General features: G+C 40.7%; 1 protein-coding gene across 1 annotated transcript in view; it reads left to right on the top strand.

The window, feature by feature from the left end:
- The window catches only part of ugl (ureidoglycolate lyase), a 47,825-nt gene extending 29,629 nt beyond the window's left edge, over window positions 1-18,196 (top strand). Inside the window, exons 13-16 of the mRNA XM_052032257.1 lie at window positions 223-295; window positions 4,572-4,639; window positions 13,975-14,105; window positions 16,071-18,196. Of these exons, the coding sequence (XP_051888217.1) occupies window positions 223-295; window positions 4,572-4,639; window positions 13,975-14,105; window positions 16,071-16,194 (396 nt within the window). The 3' untranslated portion in view covers window positions 16,195-18,196. The remainder of the gene's footprint in view (window positions 1-222; window positions 296-4,571; window positions 4,640-13,974; window positions 14,106-16,070) is intronic.
- Window positions 18,197-18,572: the final 376 nt, after the last annotated feature.

Genomic DNA, 18,572 nt, shown 5'->3' on the forward strand with positions numbered 1-18,572 from the left:
GATCATATCATATCATTCTTAGCCAATACAGTCACAAGAGTGCCTGATGTAGAAAGAGAATGCTCTTCTGGATTTGGGATTAAGATGGATTGCGTGCCTGATAGAGTGAACTTTACTGTAGTTATTTTCTAATTTGGTGCCATCTTTGAAATACAAATTAATGTACGTTTTTGACTTCAACTGTAAATTCACATGCTGTATTCTCATGTTTTCAATATGTAGGGTGGGGTAACCTTGTATGGACTGAAATACAACATTGGTGTTGGAATTCTCTTCATAGAAGCATGGCTAAGAGGTACGGACAGATTTACAAAAGAACATTAGTGATCAGTTTTGATACACAAATTTAAAGGTTGAATGGTTATTTACTTGTACTTGTATATTTAGACTAACAGTGGTATTGGTATTGGTTTATTATTGTCATTTGTACCGAGGTACAGTGAAAAACTTGTCTTGCATACCCATCGTACAGGTCAGTTCATTACACAGTGCAGTTACATTGGGTTAGTACAGAGTGCATTGATGTAGTACAGGTAAAACAATAACAGTACAGAGTAAAGTGTCACAGCTACAGAGAAAGTGCAGTGCAATAAGGTGCAAGGTCACAATAAGGTAGATCCGTGAGGTCATAGTCCATCTCATTGTATAAGGGAACCATTCAATAGTCTTATCACAATGGTGTAGAAGCTGTCTTAAGTCTGGTGGTACGTGCCCTCAGGCTCCCTGTATCTTCTACCTGATGGAAGAGGAGAGAAGACAGAATGACCCGGGTGGGTGGGGTCTTTGATTATGCTGGCTGCTACACCAAGACAACGAGAGGTAAAGAGTCCAAGGAGGGGAAGCTGGTTTCCGTGATGCGCTGGGCTGTGTGGATGGAAATGGAGGAAATGTGTGTGAGGACACAATTAACGTGGGATGAATCGAAAGAGAAGTTGTTGAGACCAACAGTGGATATACAACAAGCTGGCCACCACCTTTAAATTTGATTTGAGAGAAAGATTTGGATGTGGTTAGGCCCAGAGGCAGCCTGGTCAGACAATGACGTCTCCCTACTAAATAGATTGGTCTGAGTGCCTGTGCCACCTGTCAGTTCTCATTCTGTTGCTTGAAAATAGCTTGTTAATCCACTAAATGGAGATATGATGACATGTTGCATGTTTACAGAGCAATGGAGAGATGTAGTAACTTACCTGTGCCATTAGTTGAAGTTCTAACTAGCACATGTTACAAGGGCATGTCCAGCAATTGGACATACATAACTGCCCTGCACAAATGAATCTGTAACTCTAATGGGAGGAGGATTGTTAACCCAGTAAGTGGAGATATGATGTCATGAAACACATCATTATATCTCCAGCACCAAACAGTTTGCTGGAGGACTTTAGCGGGGTTGCGGGGTTTCAACCTGAAATGTTGACGATTCCTCTCTCCCCCCCCCAGGTGTGCTTGACCCGCTGAGGTCCTCCAGCAGACTGCTTGTTGCTCCAAATTCCAGCATCTGCAGTCTCTTGTCTCTCTCCATTATATCACCATCTAGTGGGTTAACAGGCTCCCTCCCATTAAAGTTACAGACCTTTATAGGACTCAATTAAGTGAACTTTTTAAAGGGACCAGGTCCAACCACATTGAATGGAGCAGATTCTCTGATTAGTAGTGATGATTTATAGAGGACCATGGTATTAGATAGTGTGCCCTAAACTATTGCACTATATCGGAGGAAAAGGCTGAAGTGGAAAGAGCAGTCTCTGTGACAGTTAGGCAAGTTTCTTCCAAACTGGACTAGTTGCAACTAAATACTTGTGATGAAAGTGCAGTCCTGTTCCGATGAAAGGTTATTGCCCTGAAATATGAGGTCTGTTTCCCTCTGCGTGGATGCTGAATGACTTGCAGAGAAGTTCCAGAATTTTCTCCTTTTGTTTCACACTTCCAGCAGCAGTGATCTTTCATTGTTTCAACGTTTTAAGCTGGCAGATATTTGCATCAGTTTTCTGCAGCTAAACTTGCCAAGTTCAGACATGAACTTAGATAATTTGAGTGTTTTTAAATAAAAGTAGTAAACTGTAAATTATTCCCCTCACAATTTTCTCAACTTACCTCTCCTTCCCTTCCCAACTCTTTCAGGCTTGGACCTGCAGATCTTGATGTCTTCCTCACAGGTCTATTGTTCCTATGCAAGTCTCAGCAAGGATTGTCAATTTGCCTCAAGGGGGCATCATTTCTGAATCTAACATTCCTCTCACTTGAGCACTAATGGTACAAATCGGTAAAAATACCATCAAGAGCAAAAATATCAATCATTTTTTGATATCAGATAAGTTTCTCCTCATTAACTTAATGAGTAACCTTGGTTGTTGATATTTGCATCCTTGTTACTTTTGGTTTGCAAACCAAGAGATGAGTTGGTAAGAAATAATGAGAAGGTCATTGGAGAGAGTTATACATTGAAATGGCTCCTAGTGCAGTTCTGTGAGAACACCTACAGTAACACAAAACTGACAAATAATATTTGGACAAATTGAATATAGGAATACCATAAGACATAGGAGCAGAATTAGGCCATTTGGCCCATTTGTTTTTCCTTCCCAACCCCATTTTCCTGCCTTCTTTGACGCCCTTACTAATCAAGAACCTATCAACCTTCGCTTTAAATATACCCAGTGACTTGGCCTCCACAGCTGTATGTGGCAATGAATTCCACAAATTCACCACCCTCTGGGTAAAGAAATTCCTCTTCATCTCTGTTCTCAAGGGACATCTTTCTATTCTGAGGCTGTGTCCTCTGGTCCCAGACTCTCCACTACTGGAAACATCCTCTCCACGTCCACTCTATTCCAGGCCTTTCTATATTCAGTAGGTTTCAATGAGATCTCCCCTCATCCTTCTTAAACTCCAGTGAGTACAGGCCCAGAGCCATCAAATGCTCCTCATATGTTAACCCTTTCATTCCTGGCATCATTCTTGTAAACCTCCTCTGGACCCTCTCCAATGCCAGCACATCCTTCCTTAGATATGGGGCCCAAAGCTGCTCACAATCCTCCAGATGTGGTCTGACCAGTGCCTTATAAAGCCTCAGCATTACATCCTTGCTTTTATATTCTAGTCCTCTTGAAATGAGTGCTAACATTTGCATTTGCCTTCCTAACTACCGACTCAACCTGCAAGTTATCCTTTAGGGAATCCTGCACTAGGACTCCCAAGTCCCTTTGCACCTCCAATTTCTGAATTCGATCCCCGTTTAGAAAGTAGTCTACACCTTTAGTCCTTCTATCAAGGTGCATGACGGTACACTTCCCTATGCTGTATTCTATATGCCACTTCTTTATCCATTCTCCCAACCTGTCCAAGTCCTTCTGCAGACTCCTTGCTTCCTCAACACTTCCTGCCCCTCCACCTATCTTTGTATCATCCGCACACTTGGCCACAAAGCCCTCAATTCCATCATCCAGATCATTAACATATGACGCGAAAAGTAGTGGACCCAACACCGACCCCTGCTGAACACCACTAGTCACCAGCAGCCAACCAGAAAAGGCCCCCTTTATTCCCACTCCTTGCCTTCTGCCAGTCAGCCAATCTTCTATCCATGCTAGTACCTTTCCTGTAATACCATGGGCTACTATTTGTTTAGCAGCCTCATGTGCAGCACCTTGTCAAACGCCTTCTGAAAACCCAAGTAAACAACATCTACTGACTTTCCTTTTGTCTATCCTGCCTGTTACTTTCTCAAGGAATTCCAACAGATTTGTCAGGCAAGATTTCCTCTTAAGGAAACCATGCTGACTTTGGTCTACTTTATCACGTGCTTCCAAGTACCCTGAAACCTTATTCTTAATATGGACTCTAACATCTTACCAACCACTGAAGTCAGGGTAACTGGCCTATAATTTCCTGTCTTTTGCCTCACTCTCTTCTGAAGAGTGGAGTGACATTTGCGATTTTCCAGTCCTCCGGAACCATTCCTGACTCTAGTGATTCTTGAACGATCACTACTAATGCCTCTGCAATCTCTTCAGCTACCTCGTTCTGAACCCTGGGGTGTAGTCCATCTGGTCCAGGTGACTTATCTACCTTCAGACCTTTCAGTTTCCCAAGCACCTTCTCCTTAGTAATAGCAACTACACTCACTTCTGTCCCCTGATTCTCTCGAATTTTTGGCATGTTGCTGGTGTCTTCCACAGTGAAGACTGATGCAAAATACTTATTCTGATAAAGTTATCCTGAATACTGATAAAGCTATTCCTCCAAAAGCATGTGTTCCTGCAAAATGTTTTGTTAAGCAAAATTTCATATATCAAAAATGCTAGTCAAAATGCATGATGGAAATTTTGATACAAGGCTCTTCCTTTACTTGGAGAGAAACATGCTATTCATTACAACAAACAAAACTTTGTAAGTCAAAGACATTTGTTCCAAAGAGTCAATGGTGTTATAGTGAAAATTCGTAAATTGAGGTTACTGTATTATTTTCAACTCGCGTTATAAAGTCAAGAAATAAAGAGTAAAAGTTTGTATCATGATGATTATTTTCACTTTATTTGAAGTGAGTCACAGAACCTTTATTTTATCCATAGGTCAAGGTCATTTTTACTTTCGGGGTCAAGTGGAAGATTCAGCTACTGCTGAGATTTCCCGATCACAGGTAGAGTAAGATCACAAGTTTTTCCCTTTTCACACTACAGTAAATTTTCTTGCGTTTAAAATATATAAAATTTGATATCTTGCTGCTTACTTCAATAATATTATCTATCTTGATTCTGTTGGTTGAAATATTTTGCAGTACTTTAGTATCTTTTTCTGTAATATTTGGTCAAGTACTATATGGAACAGAACATAGAGGTATATCTCTGCACTGTCCAAATAGGTAAAGGTTAGGTTTTACTCTCCAAGTCAGATTGCCAATATGCTGTAGTACCAGTCCAAGGCCAGTTTTATATTATGATATCACCTATATTAAGAACTCGTTCAGACCTCCAGAACTTATCCACTACATTTACTGCGAACAGGGAGCAGAAATATCAATCCATCGAGGATATTGTTCTTTTCAAAACATGTAACCAGGTCCAGGGAATAGTTGGTGATGGAGAATAAAGAGACAGCAAAAACTAGACAATGCAGTGAAAATTTACTTATAGAGTTTCTGCACTCATTATGGATCTGCAGAGAAAGACTTTTCCTATTAACTTAAAATGAAGACTGGTTTTATGGTTATGCAGCTAGTATTCATTTTTTGCACTTAGAACGCTTTTCAATTCAGTTTTTGGCAAGTTCCTCATGCCAATGGTACAGCATTGAATAGAACTACCTGAGGATATTAGAGGATGCATGTTGGCTGCTTGTGGAACCTGCAGTGCCTCCAGTTACTACTGAATACAGGGACATACACAATGAGAACTTTTGGGAACAGGAAGAGGCCAATAGATACATTTGGCCTCTTGTGGATGGATGTCTGGGCTAGTGGAGCTAATACCCTGTAGTTTTGCATCTCACAGCTCTTACATCTCTGTATTCTCACTCTTTAACTGCCCTCACTTCATAGCTTTTATGAACAAAGGACTGAGTTTCCCTCCTAACTGCCCCTATTGATCAGATGGCCTCATTTACAACTTATCCCCTGGGCTCACCCTATCAGAGATATTCCCTTCCTACCCGTCTGTCTCTCACTCTCCCTGCAGCTTGATACTAACTTTCCTTCACATGTCTGAAGGATCTTTAACCTAAAAAAACTCAGTTGCTCTTTCCAAAGATGCTGCCTGACCAGCTGAGCATTTCCATCATTCCCTGTTTTTATATTTGAGCAAATTTATAATTAATTGTTCTACTTCTTACTGCTGCTGCTGTTTGTGTTTTGCCTTGAAGAAACAAACTGAAGATCATGTGTCCTAAAACTATCTTAATAGAGATTCCTCTTCATACCTCTTCATAGAGAGAACCTTTTTCTAATTGTTCTCTCCAATCCTCTCAGGAAGGGAGAGGGTCCTCTGGACACAAGGCCCATCTGTGAACACCAGAATCTTTCAGAAACCACCCACACCTGTTCTGAAGACTAGCAGTGGTCACTGCCAAAACAGTCAACAATTGAGTGACTAACTTGGCAGACAAAAATAGGGGGGAAAAAACCCACTCTATCAGTCTGGACTTCAGAAGGTGGTTTGAGCAGTCTGCGGTCAGGTCTCCTGATTATTTGTCTCTTCAAATAGTGGGAAAAGCAAGTTAACATTGTCTTCTCCTCATTCTAGTGAGACTATTCCACAGTGGTCGTGGATTATAACTGGAAGTCCCCAGTCCAATTTTACAATTGTTATAACCTCACTTGAAAATGACTGCTAATACTGTCTGTTTTGGATACAATTGAGTCTTAAACACACAGTGACTAAAGAAGGAAAAATAGCATTCTACAATCCAATTTCTAGGCTAATGTAGAGACACCAGTGTATACCCCAACCTCTCTGATGAATAGCGCATTCTCAGGCTTGGGTTTCCGAAGGCATTCATCACAGACATAATGTAAGAGAATGATGCTAGAAGGAGGAGCAGAAGTAGCCATTTGGCCCTCAAACCTGCTCCAGTGCTAACAAGACCATGGCTGATCTTGTATCTCAATACCCTCTTTCCTGCCCTTGATTCCTTGATCCCTCTAATATAGGGAAATCTATTGATCCGTGTGTTGAATGAACCCAGTGACTGAGTTTCCACAGTGCTCTGTGGTAGAGAATTCCAACGATTCACCTGAGTGGAGAAATTTCTCCTCATTTCATCCACAAATGGCTTATTCATTATTATTGGGTCCTTAGCCCCTGAGTTCTGGATTTGAGACAGTGCTCCCCCTTGTCCTACACATGTTACAGCCTGTGGGTGATCTTCAGCCATTCCTTTTGCCCCCACAGATGCTGCTTGACCCGTTGAGTTCCTCCAGCAGATTATCTCCCCTCATGTGGTGTTCACCACAGATCGCGACGCCCAGACTCTCTCGTTCCAGAGGAATTCAGGCAGATGCATTGATTTCAAACAAGGAGAAGTTGACATCTTGGAGATTTGTCAATACTGTTGGCTTCCCTAAAGTGCAAGTCAGTAAAGCCTCCCATTAGTAGCTAGGACCATTTCCTCAGCGGAGAGGATTTCCACTCCATCAACATACAGCTGATCATTGATCGTGAAAAGAAATTTTTGATGTTCAATATCATGTTTCCCTGCAGTATCGAGTCCCATTCACCCTCAAGAAATCTATACTGCTGGACATTTTCAGCAGGCAGCTTGTCCCTGGGGATTGGATCTCAGGAGATAAGGGTTTATCTTCTAGTTCCTTGATTGGTTTGGACTCAACTACAGCTGATACATTGAGAACTAGGCAAGTACCATATTTGGAGCAGTAAACATCATAATCTTCTGAAAAATAATATTCTGTTTGTCTACAACAATCCAAGGATGCCCTGCAGTCTGTGCCGACTGAGGCATCATCAGTGTGTGCTGTATACTGCACCACTTTAACCAACCAAGGATACAGGAGGAAGATCCGGTAGTATTCATACCCAGAGACTGAAGGATCTAAGGCAGCCCCTGAAGACCTGTGGCAACATTGGGAGCAGAAAGTTGAAGAAGAATATCAGGGATCCCCCCATCTGAAAACCAACAGCCTCTCCTTGCAGTTTAACAGAGGAGAGAAGCATTATCTGCATGGCCTGTAATGGAATCCTTTCTGGGGAGCCATTTTCATAGATAGCTTACTAAATCACAGTTCCTCATGCAGATCATGGTTCCCAATCAAAACTGAGTGTCCCTCTCAAACTCCAATTCTTAACTCTGCTGGACTACATCGGTGAACAGCTGGAAGGGCCCCAATGGCACTTAAAGTTCCTTCACATCAGCCCATGCAGGTCCACAGCAGTGATTTCAATTTCTTGAACTCTTAAGTTAAAAGGCTTGTTATGTAGTTTCTTAATTTCGTAAAGCATGGCTACTTGCTTAAACAGCTATGACCTCTGCAACAAAATATACTTTGCTCCAATCACCTCCCCTCTGAGGTCTAAACAATGCTAAACATTTTGAACTCTTTGAAGCACTAGTCAACAATGATGATGACAAATCAGATTTGTGGTCAATGCAGCTAAGAGTAAGTTACATTATAACATATTGATCAGATTGGCATGGGTGAGCAGGGGCTGTTATTTCAAGCCAATGACGTCCACACAATCAGGAATGAAAAATCATCAAGAAGTTCCAACTGAGGTTCATTTAAAGCCATTTAATCAATTGGCCATTTTAAGGCAAACCATGGGGTACAACTGATAAAATTACAGCAGTCAAAGAATCGTACTTCACTCAGCTTGCAAAAATTGGAGTTTATCAATGTGGTGTGATACTTGTGTGCAGAAGCAGTCTCTTTTCTCTGGTGTTTCCAAATCAATCCTTATCAATCCCCTGTATACAGGAGAACTCCAAGAGAAAGTAGCAGATAGCAGAGCTTTCATTTCACAGTGCAACTTTGTTTGTATTTCTCAGCCTCTTGTAGTGGTCCCCTCCCTCAGAGGTTGCCACGTTAAACATTATAACAGAAGAATAAGCAGTGGAGAAGAATCAAGAGATCGGAATCAACTTTCATTGGAGGTCATACGCAATCATTCCAGAAGAATGTGGCAGCTACAGCACCTTCCCATTGCCTCACCACTCCTGCTTCAGACATCACCTTTGGCCCCTGATCCCAGCCCTCTGAACTACGTTTGCTGGGCTCCTCATGCCAGAGGCTTCTCTAACACCCAATTACACCCCCCAATGATCCTGACCTATGTTCATCAACTATTTTCCCCTCTGCCCTGCCCTCCGATCATCTAATTGGTCCATGCCCCAAGCCAGCAGTCTCTTGCAATGGATGCCCCTGGAATGTACCCTAACGGTTGATGCCCCCTCAACAATGGCTACTGATAGTTGAACCTGATCCCATTGTGAACCACGCAGCTTCTTTCTGGATGTAAACCCCATAACACTTCTGCAAATGTCCCTTCACAACAATTTCTCTATATTTTTGAGGGGTGCCTGATTTGGTATTTGCATTGAAATGCAATAATGTTTTAGCACACCAGAAATAGGTAACATGGCAATTCTTCCTTTGGTCCATCCAGTTCTGATGGCTTCTCATAGCAAAGACCCAAACCCACGGAAAGGTTGTTTACTGCTCCTGGATGGACCCGCTCTCCAGTGTCCACTACTAGTCATTGCTGAAGCTCCACTTTGCCATTACTGCTTCACTTGAAGTTTGATTTCTGTCACGCTCAGAATTCAAGCACCTCTATTTCTGTGATGAAGCAATTTGCCACAGAGGCAATTTGGGTGGAGCTCAGAAATAGGATAGGTGCAATTATGCTGATGGGATTGTACCAATAGCCACCGAGAGGTAGAGGAACAGATAATGTAGACAGATTATGGAAAGGTGCAGAAACAACAGGGCTGTCATAGTGGGGGACTTTAACTTCCCCAGTATTGATTGGAACTTCCTTAATACAAAAAGCTTAGATGGGGCAAAATTTCTTCAGTGCAGCCAAGAGGGGTTCTTGAAACAGTATGTGGAGGGTTCAACTAGAGGAGAGAACATGCTGGAGCTTGTTCTGAGAAATGAGCCAGGCCAGGTGACAGACCTGATAGTAGGTGAACATTATGGGAATAGCGACCACAACTCATTATTACGGCATGATAAGACAGGAGCTAAGGAGCATTGATTGGGAGCAGCTGCTGTTGGACAAGTCCACATCAGACGTGGACGTTATTTAAAGACCAGTTAGTCAGAGTTCAGGATTGGCGTGTTCTGGCAAGGATAAGGATGGTAAGGTAAGGGAACCTTGGATGACCCAAGAGGCCCTAAACTTAATCAGGAAGAAAAAGGAAGCACGTGTAAGGTTTAGGAAGCTAAAATCAGATTGGGCCCTTGTGGAATATAAAGATAGCAGGAAAGTGCTCAAGCAGAGGATTAGGAAGGACAAAAGAGGCCATGAGTCCTTGGTGAGCAGGGTCAAGGATAATCCCAAATCATTTTATACTTGAATTAAGAAAAAGGGGATAACTAAGGAGAGGGTGGATCAACTCAGTGATAAAGGAGGGAATTTGTGCTTGGAGTCAGAGCACGTGGTTACGTTACTAAATGAGTACTTTGTGTTGGTATTTACCAAGGAGAAGGATTTGGAGAATAGTGAAAACAGAGTGGGGTATGCTAATGTGTCGGGACATTTTGAGATTAAGGAGGAGGTAGTGCTGGGTCTTCTGAAAAGCATTAAGGTGGATAAGTCCCCAGGGCCTGATGGCATATCCCAGAATATTGAAAGAAGCAAGTGAGAAGATTGCTGGGGCTTTGACAAGGATCTTAGGGACCTCGCCTGTTGCTAGTGAGGACACAGAGGACTGGAGAGTAGGAAACGTTGTGCCTTTGTTCAAGAAGGGAAGTAGGGATAATCCAGGTAAGGAGAATCCAGTGAGCCTCACGTCAGTGGTAGGGAAACTTTTGGAGAAGATACTGAGGAATAGGATTTATGCACATTTGGACAGACATGGCCTGTTTGGGGACAATCAGCATGGCTTTGTGCAGGGCAGGTCATGTCTTACAAACTTGGTTGAGTTTGTTGAGGAGGTGACAAAGGCGTTTGATGAAGGTAAGGCAGTAGACAGTGTCTACGTGGACTTTAGTAAGGCATTTGACAAGGTCCGTCATGGTAGGTTGATTCAGAAGATAAAGGTGCATGTGATCCAAAGTGAATTGCAAGTTTGGATTCAGAACTGGTTTGCCCATAGAAGACAGAGTAGGGGTGGAAGGTTGTTAATTCTGGCTGGAGGTCAGCGACCAGTGGTGTTCTGCAAGGATCGGTGCTGGGACCTCTGTTTGTGATATATATCAATGGGTTGGATGAAAATGTAGATGGGTGGATTAGCAAGTTTGCAATTGACACCAAAATTGTGGAGTTGTGGACAGTGTAAAGGGCTATGAAAGAATACAGCAGGATATAGATCAGTTACAGATATGGGCAGAGAAGTGGCAGATGGAGTTTAATCCAGGAAAGTGCAAGGTGTTGTACTTTGGGAGGTCAAATGAATGGAGAAAGTATACAGTTAATGTTGGGCCCCATAATAGCATTGAGATAGAGTGATCTTGGGATTCAGGTCCATAGTTCACTAAAAGTGGCTACACACGTGGATATGATGGTAAAGAAGGCGTCTGGAATGCTTGCTTTCATTGGTACAGGTGTTGAGTATGAGAGGAAGGAAATCATGCTGTGGCTACATAAAACTTTAGTCAGACCACACTTGGAGTATTGTGTGCAGTTCTGGTCACCCCATTATAGGAAAGATGTGGAGATTGTGGAAAAGATGCAGAAGAGGTTTACCAGGATGTTGCCTGGATATGAGCTACAAGGACAGTTTGGACAAACTTGGGATATTCTCCTGAGAGTGTCGGAGGCTGAAGGGAGACCTGATAGAAGTTTTTAAATTACAAGAACCATTGATAGTGTAAACAGAATCTGTTCCCCAGGGTAGAAATGTGAAACACCAGAGGATATGCTTTTAAGGTTAGGGGTGGTGGGGGTGGAGAAAGAGTTTAAAAGCAACGTGAGGGGCAAGTTTTGTTTTAATGCAGAGAGTGGTAGATGCCTGGAGTAGCAGCTACTACAACCAGGGGCGGTAGTGGAATCAGGCAGTTTGGCGGAGTTTGAGGTTTTTAGATAGACACATGAATATGAAAGCAATGGAGGGATATGCATGATAAACAGGAGGACATTTAGTATAAATTGGCATCAAGATCAGCACAACATAGTGGGCCAAATGGCCTGTCCAGTGCTGGACTATTCTATGTTCTAAAGCAACAATATTGGGAACAAATTGTTTATCTTGCTGCTACTCCTGCTGATGAATGGTGCAGTGATTTGACCTAAAACAACCAACCAGCTGTTGAGGTGGAACATCCACTTCTAGATCTGACTTGAGGTTGTGATAAATACAAAGTGTATTTTCTTCAGTATATTGGCCTGCACTGTTTCCTAATATCCACAAGAAAAAGAGTATGCTACTAAAATGAAGCAATTATACTTTCATTTGATTTTATTACATTAACACACTTGGTTTGTACTCCATACCACAGATTCCCAATTTCCTTTGTTGGACACCACATCAGGGAGGTTTGATTTTTTTTCTCTCTGAACCTACTCCCCGACAACTTTTGATTCTATTATTGCATAATCATCTAACTTTACTACCCTGTTTTCTTCACAGTTTAGATTGGGGCACAGCCCTAACTTGATGCTGGTCTTCAAATTAAAATGCTGAACCATTCTTCTCACAGTTCTGTTCTAAGCACACCAGTTAAAAACAAAACATAGAACCAGAAGGAAGAGTAATTTAACCTCAGCAGTCCACATCACCTTGTAGAATGTTGCAGTGAAGCTGTGTGTATTAACTCAGCACCAGCTAACTTTAAAATCTGTCAGAGGTGGCCTGGTAGCTCTAACTACCAGGTTAGAGCTACCAGCCACCTGGTAACTCGTGCAGTGAGGCAAAGAATTAGTGGGGACACTAAATTAAGCTTCCAGGTGGCTATTGTGCTTCTCCTATGCTGCCTGGCTGATTGGTACAGTAAGTATCAGTGGTCCAAGCTGGAATTTAAAAAAAAGTACAGCCCTGTCTACATGTTAAGGTCAAAGTTTCCATTTGAACTGTTTGTTTTTACATCAAAGGCACAAGTATTCCAAATTATAACAAACCATTAAGAAATACTGGTTGAGCCCTAAAATTTAATTGAATCAACAGGGTCTTTCAATTAGTCGAAGTATTGGCTTTGGCAGGGGTCTTAGTGAATTAGATTTTTCTCAAATGGGTTTTCTGATGTTTTGTTTTCAAAAAAGATTAACATTATCCTTTACTGAAGGGTGGAAGAGAATCTGCTACTATGTCGCTTATGTTTACCGAACTAGGTCGGATGATGAGTACAGGGAGGATGTCAAGAGCTTGGGAGGTGATGTGAACAAGCTGAGTAAGCAGTTGAGAACATGGCAATGGAATATGATGTGGAAAAATGTGAAGTCACCCACCTTGGTACATGTAACATAAAAGCAATATATTTGTTAAAATGGAGAGGGACTGAGCAGCATTGCTGTTGAAAGGCAACTTGGTGTAGTGTACACAACTCATTGAAGGCAACACACTGGATACAGTGAGATTGGTAAATACTCATGTCCCAATATAATTTAATTATAATTTTATAAGTGTCAAATATACTTAGATTTCAACAGTTACACAGAGAATGCATCATTTTGTAAACAAAAGGACAAGCACAATGCATGGAACACCTCATGCAATCACATTCCTCTCTGAAAGCTGTGCACTGTGCCATCCTCCACTCACTGCCTGGGGGTGGGGTGGGGGATCTCTCTTGTCCTATCACAGACCCCTTGCTTCTGATCCACCATCCACCTCAACTACTTACATTGCAGGAATTTTCTGACAATCCCACTTCCAAATCAGTACATCACCTTCCATTTTCTGTCCCTCAAGTTACAAGAGAAGAAAAATAGGTGCAAAGCTATACAAAGATTGTAAATATATAAAATTAGATATTTACAAATTGATTAAAATGAAGATATTGTTTTCTCTGCTGTCGACATTGTGAAAGATAACTGATGCCCTAAGTGTATGAAAATCAGAAAAGGTGAAAAACAGTACTAAGTCAGAATGAAACAGTGTTACAGGAAAATTTTTAAATTATGGTATCACACTGAAACAACACTGCAAAGTTTACATTAGTTCAGTGTCTTTGCCAGTGAAAAAGAAATCAGTGTAACTTGCTGTGAAAAGCTAAGGTTGACTAAAAGGCAGCTAATTCAGTTCTTTTCAATTACATGGTAAGATTGGGTTAGAGAAAGACTTGGTGTTTCATGCAAGATGAGAAGCTATATATCACATGATACTATAAAATGTTTTAATATTTCTAGTAACCTTGTCTTACAGGTTTGGCAATGGATTCGGCATGGAGTAAAATTGGAGGATGATAACAGAATTGTCACCAGAAACCTTGTCCAAACTCTTGGAAAGGAAATAGAAACAGAGTTACAGGATGTTTTGCATCACTGCACTGACAGGTAAAATCAGCAAAGAGTTCATATCCAACAGAATAAACATCAAACTAGACTTCCAACAAATGGCAGTGTAGATTTGCATTCCTTTCTACTTTGAGATCTCAGCTGAACAACTATTTGGGATAGCAAACATCTGGAGAACTGTAGAGTACTGGTACCCTCATACAAGGATGTTAATGTTGGGGGGGGGGGGGAAGCAGTTCAGAAATGGGTTACTAAACTAATAGCTGGAATGGGCAGGAAGTATTGAGGAAGGGTTGGACAGGATGGGTTCTTTCCATTGGAGTTTTGGAGAGTGAGCAGGACCTGACTGAGTGGCTGTGGAGATAACATTTCCTCTTGTGGGAGAATCTAGAACTATGGGTTACTGTTCAGAAGGAGTCATTCATTTATAGTAGAGATGAGGCAGTTTTTTTTAAGTGAGGATCATTGATTCCACCACCCTTTGAGGAGGAGTTTAAGAGTTTGATTAGGTTTAAGAGACTTAGTTGATAAGGTGAAAGGTTACAGGAGATAGACAGAAATGTGGAGTTTTGGTTACAGCAAGATCAGCCATGATCTTATTAAATGGCAGAACGGGCTTGCAGGGCCATACAGCAACTCCCACTTCTAACTTGTATCTTTTCCCCTTAAAACTGCTAATTTTACTGGGTGTGATTTGATTACTGCAAATGAGCTACATGTGGAATGTTCGGAAGAAAAATACATTACTGAAACTGGCAGTTTGCTCAGGGAACTGACTGGGATTCAAAGGATGCTGATGGACTTTAAATACTTATACAGAACTATACAAAGTGATCTTGACTGAGACAACCTAAAGCAATGTGCTGCATCAACTTGATGTTTACCCTTGTCATGTACTGAATGTCTTTGCATCTACAGCACATTTCAAAATTAAAGCAGCAAGGCAATGGTAGTTCAGTGACCAACTTCAAGTGGAAATTATGAACAAGTATCCTTGGTAAAAGTGCCAATAAAGCAGTCTCATCTTTAATAGTTATTGTGAGCAGTAACATGGAGCATAGTTGCACTTCCACTCCCATTAGGAGACAACCCTTTATCCTAACCTTCCTATGCCTTTTACCTCCTGTGCTTTTCTGGTTTAATTTTGTTGGGCAGTCATGCTTCAGGATGCTATCAATGTTTGATTTTGTTTTAAAGAAATGTTTGTAAAACACTTCACTAATAACTCATTCACACACCATGTAATTGGCTGCAACAAGTTAGTTACTATCAACACCATTCATAGGGTCATGTTCTCACCAGTTATTCACTCAAACCCCAAAAAGACCATCTAAATTGATACTACAAAATTAAGATTTGTGTTAAATAAAAATACAAAATTCTGGCAAAGCACGAGTCAGGCAGCATCTGTGGAAAGAGAAACAGTCAATGTTTAGGGTCTGCAAAACCCTTCAGCTTTGGTCCTGATGAAGGGTTGCAGACCCGAAATATTGGTTGTTTCTGTTTCCACAGCTGCTGCCTGGCCTGCTGAGTTCCTTCACTATTGTTTTATTTCAGATTTCCAGCAGCTGCAGTTTTTTTAAAATAAATTTTCAATGTTCTTTATGCCATCTTTTCATATTCCTGCCACAATGCTTCTTCCCAGAACCTCAGCTAAAATTCAAAGGATCAGAGAATATACCTTTATCATCATTGCACAGGTCAGTAACAATATTTATTAAGTGCACACATCTTTTCCATGAAAAAGACAAATGAGATGTTTTAGTGTCAGCGGAAGTTAGTCTTATTTGGGTAAGTAGGGGTTTTGCAATTGTTACATTAGCCAAATGGAGATGGCTTTTTAGCCCCAATGCTTTACTTTGTAAGAGCTGTGTTGACATAAAACACGAGTTGTCCACCCTAAATAAATTCAGGGAACAAACTATTAAAATTCAATTTGTTATTGATTGAATACAACATGAGCATTGCTATGTTTAGTAGTAATTGATTACCATCTTTCCTCAGCTCCAACTGGCAACTGGCAGTGGCTTCCGAAATATTCTTTGAAATTGTACAGAAGCGAGATTTTCCAGAATTCCTCACTACATATTTGAACTTAGAACATGCATTTTTAAGTGCCAACCATTAACTGCATTGAACATAGTCATAACATTGCAAAAAAACACCTAATTTCAGCAAAGTTTGCATCTAAAAGTAAGTGGCCACAAACCACATGACTAACACATTTAGTGGGGCAATATTATCTTTATATTCCTTGTAAAAGCAAGCAAGCCTAACTCTGAAGTTTGCACACTTATTTATTGAGGCTCTAACCAATTTCCACTGCTACAGAATTCAACACCTACTGAATTGCAGCCACTGTGATAGCCTTGCACTATGTACCACCTTCAATCTGCACTACAGCAATTCACTAAGAATTTCTGGGCAGCATCTACCAAATATATGCCATCTACCAGAGGTCAATGGTAACAAGCACTTTGGATCACCTGGTGAAATCTGTTTTGAAGTAGTACACTGTCCCGACTTGGAAATGTATTGAACTTTTGTTGCCACAGTGCAAAATCCTTTACTTCTCAATCTAAAGGTTTGCCACCACCTCAAGGACTACTAGGCTTGGGCTTTACCACTGAAGCCATAACTCGAGACAAGACTTCTAGGCTCCCATCAGCCAGGGGTTACCACCTCAGCATCTACTCTATCAAGTCCTCCAAGAATGAAATGAAATCACATCTCATTTTTGATGGGTCCATTCTATTCACTCTTAAATATAGAAGTAAATTGACCAGTTTTTGAACCTAGAATGTTGAAAAATCTGCTTTTCAATAAATGCAGAGTGAATGTTGCCTTGGTTTCTCTCCACCCAGTGCTGCCTCACCTGCATTTTCTGTTTTTATTTCATGTCCAGCATCTGCTTTTCAGTTTTACAATGCATTAGGGTAAACAACACTATCTACAGCATACTGTTTGTTCTTAGTTTTGTTTTTAAAATCAAAGTGCTTGCACCATGACCAGCAGCTAGCAAAATTCTAATTAGGAATAAAAACAGAAAAATGCCTGAAATACACAGCACATTTAACAGTATTTGAAGAGACAAAAATCATTTGGTGTACATTACAGCTGTATTTTGTTCAATTCCAACACAACAATTTCAGACCAATTGGATTTATAGACTAGCTGCTCAAGTTTCTTTCCTCACCACCCTGAATTATGGATATAAAAGGCAGAAGTATTGTATGATTCTGAAGGAGAAAGGCACCATCTACCAGAAAAATGAGCCTGGGACTGTTATACATCTTGTATTCACAAGTATATTGTAAGGGCCTTATACATTTATATAAATAATTATCTTAATCTGTTGCATTGTGTTGGAAGCTTATGTATTCCTTAGTTATATTTGGAAAAAAAATCACTTAAATGAATGTCTAGTGAATATTCTTACAGAACTAAATTTTATGATGATTGTTTGCGCAGAAAATTCATATGAACTTTTAATAAACTGGCCTATGCACCAGTTTCTGATTATAGAAACCTACAGAAGTATTCAAAACGCCCCATCGGCTTAAGCATAGTTATAGCCTTAATTTGTGTATTATCCTTCCAAGATTGTTTTTTCCCCCAAAATAACCCATGTGTTTCTTTTTATTCTCAAAGTTACTAATTATCAAATCAAGTCTCATAATTCTTTTGAAAAGCACTTTCATCTGCTCCTCGGAAATGTTACAAGGCATTTTTATTTAAGGCTAAGTAGGGCAGAAAATCTTTGAGGACTAGTTTTCAACATATTAAGAAGCAATGCACTCAATGCAGTCACCTAACATTTCACTACTTTCCACTCATCATTCCTGCATTCGCTCCGTGACTTTCAAATGGAAGGTTTAGACTGTGCTTAGCAGCTGGTTCAGATTAAGCTTTTTTAAAAAAAGCCACCGCGCATTACTATTGTAGCAGGTAATTGTTTTGCTTTTACAACTTTACAGAAAGATGTTTACATTGTGGAATTGTAATGAATTTAGCTTAACACTGTCAACTGCAAGATGGTTTAATTAGAAAATAAACATACAGATTTTCAACAATAATATTAATGACTCAGAAATATCTTAATGCAAGCAAAAATTGTTTCTTCCCACCAGCCACCGCACCCCCCCCCCCCCCCCCCCCCGTCCTGTCCCTCTGCAACTACTTGATAGTGTCTCCTACTAAGGGACACAGTGTCTCCCCAGTGTGTGGACAGCACAGTACTCTGGACTTTTCTTTGATTGGGCAACAGAAAAACCAAAATTTGTGCTCCCTTCTACTAATTACAATTGCAGTATAATCAACCCACTGGACTAAATAAAACAACTTAACATTTTCCAATGTCAATTACTTGACCTGTTCATAAGTTGTGCAAATGAGGGTCTTCCCACTACAGAAAAATGCTTGCATGCACCCAGCTGTATAATGAAAATACAGGTAAAGGTTATTCATCTTCCACAAAAAGCAAAAACAATCTAACTTTTCAAACTA

The sequence above is a fragment of the Pristis pectinata genome, chromosome 2, assembly GCF_009764475.1.
Source record: "Pristis pectinata isolate sPriPec2 chromosome 2, sPriPec2.1.pri, whole genome shotgun sequence".
NCBI classification, from domain to species: Eukaryota; Metazoa; Chordata; class Chondrichthyes; order Rhinopristiformes; family Pristidae; genus Pristis; species Pristis pectinata.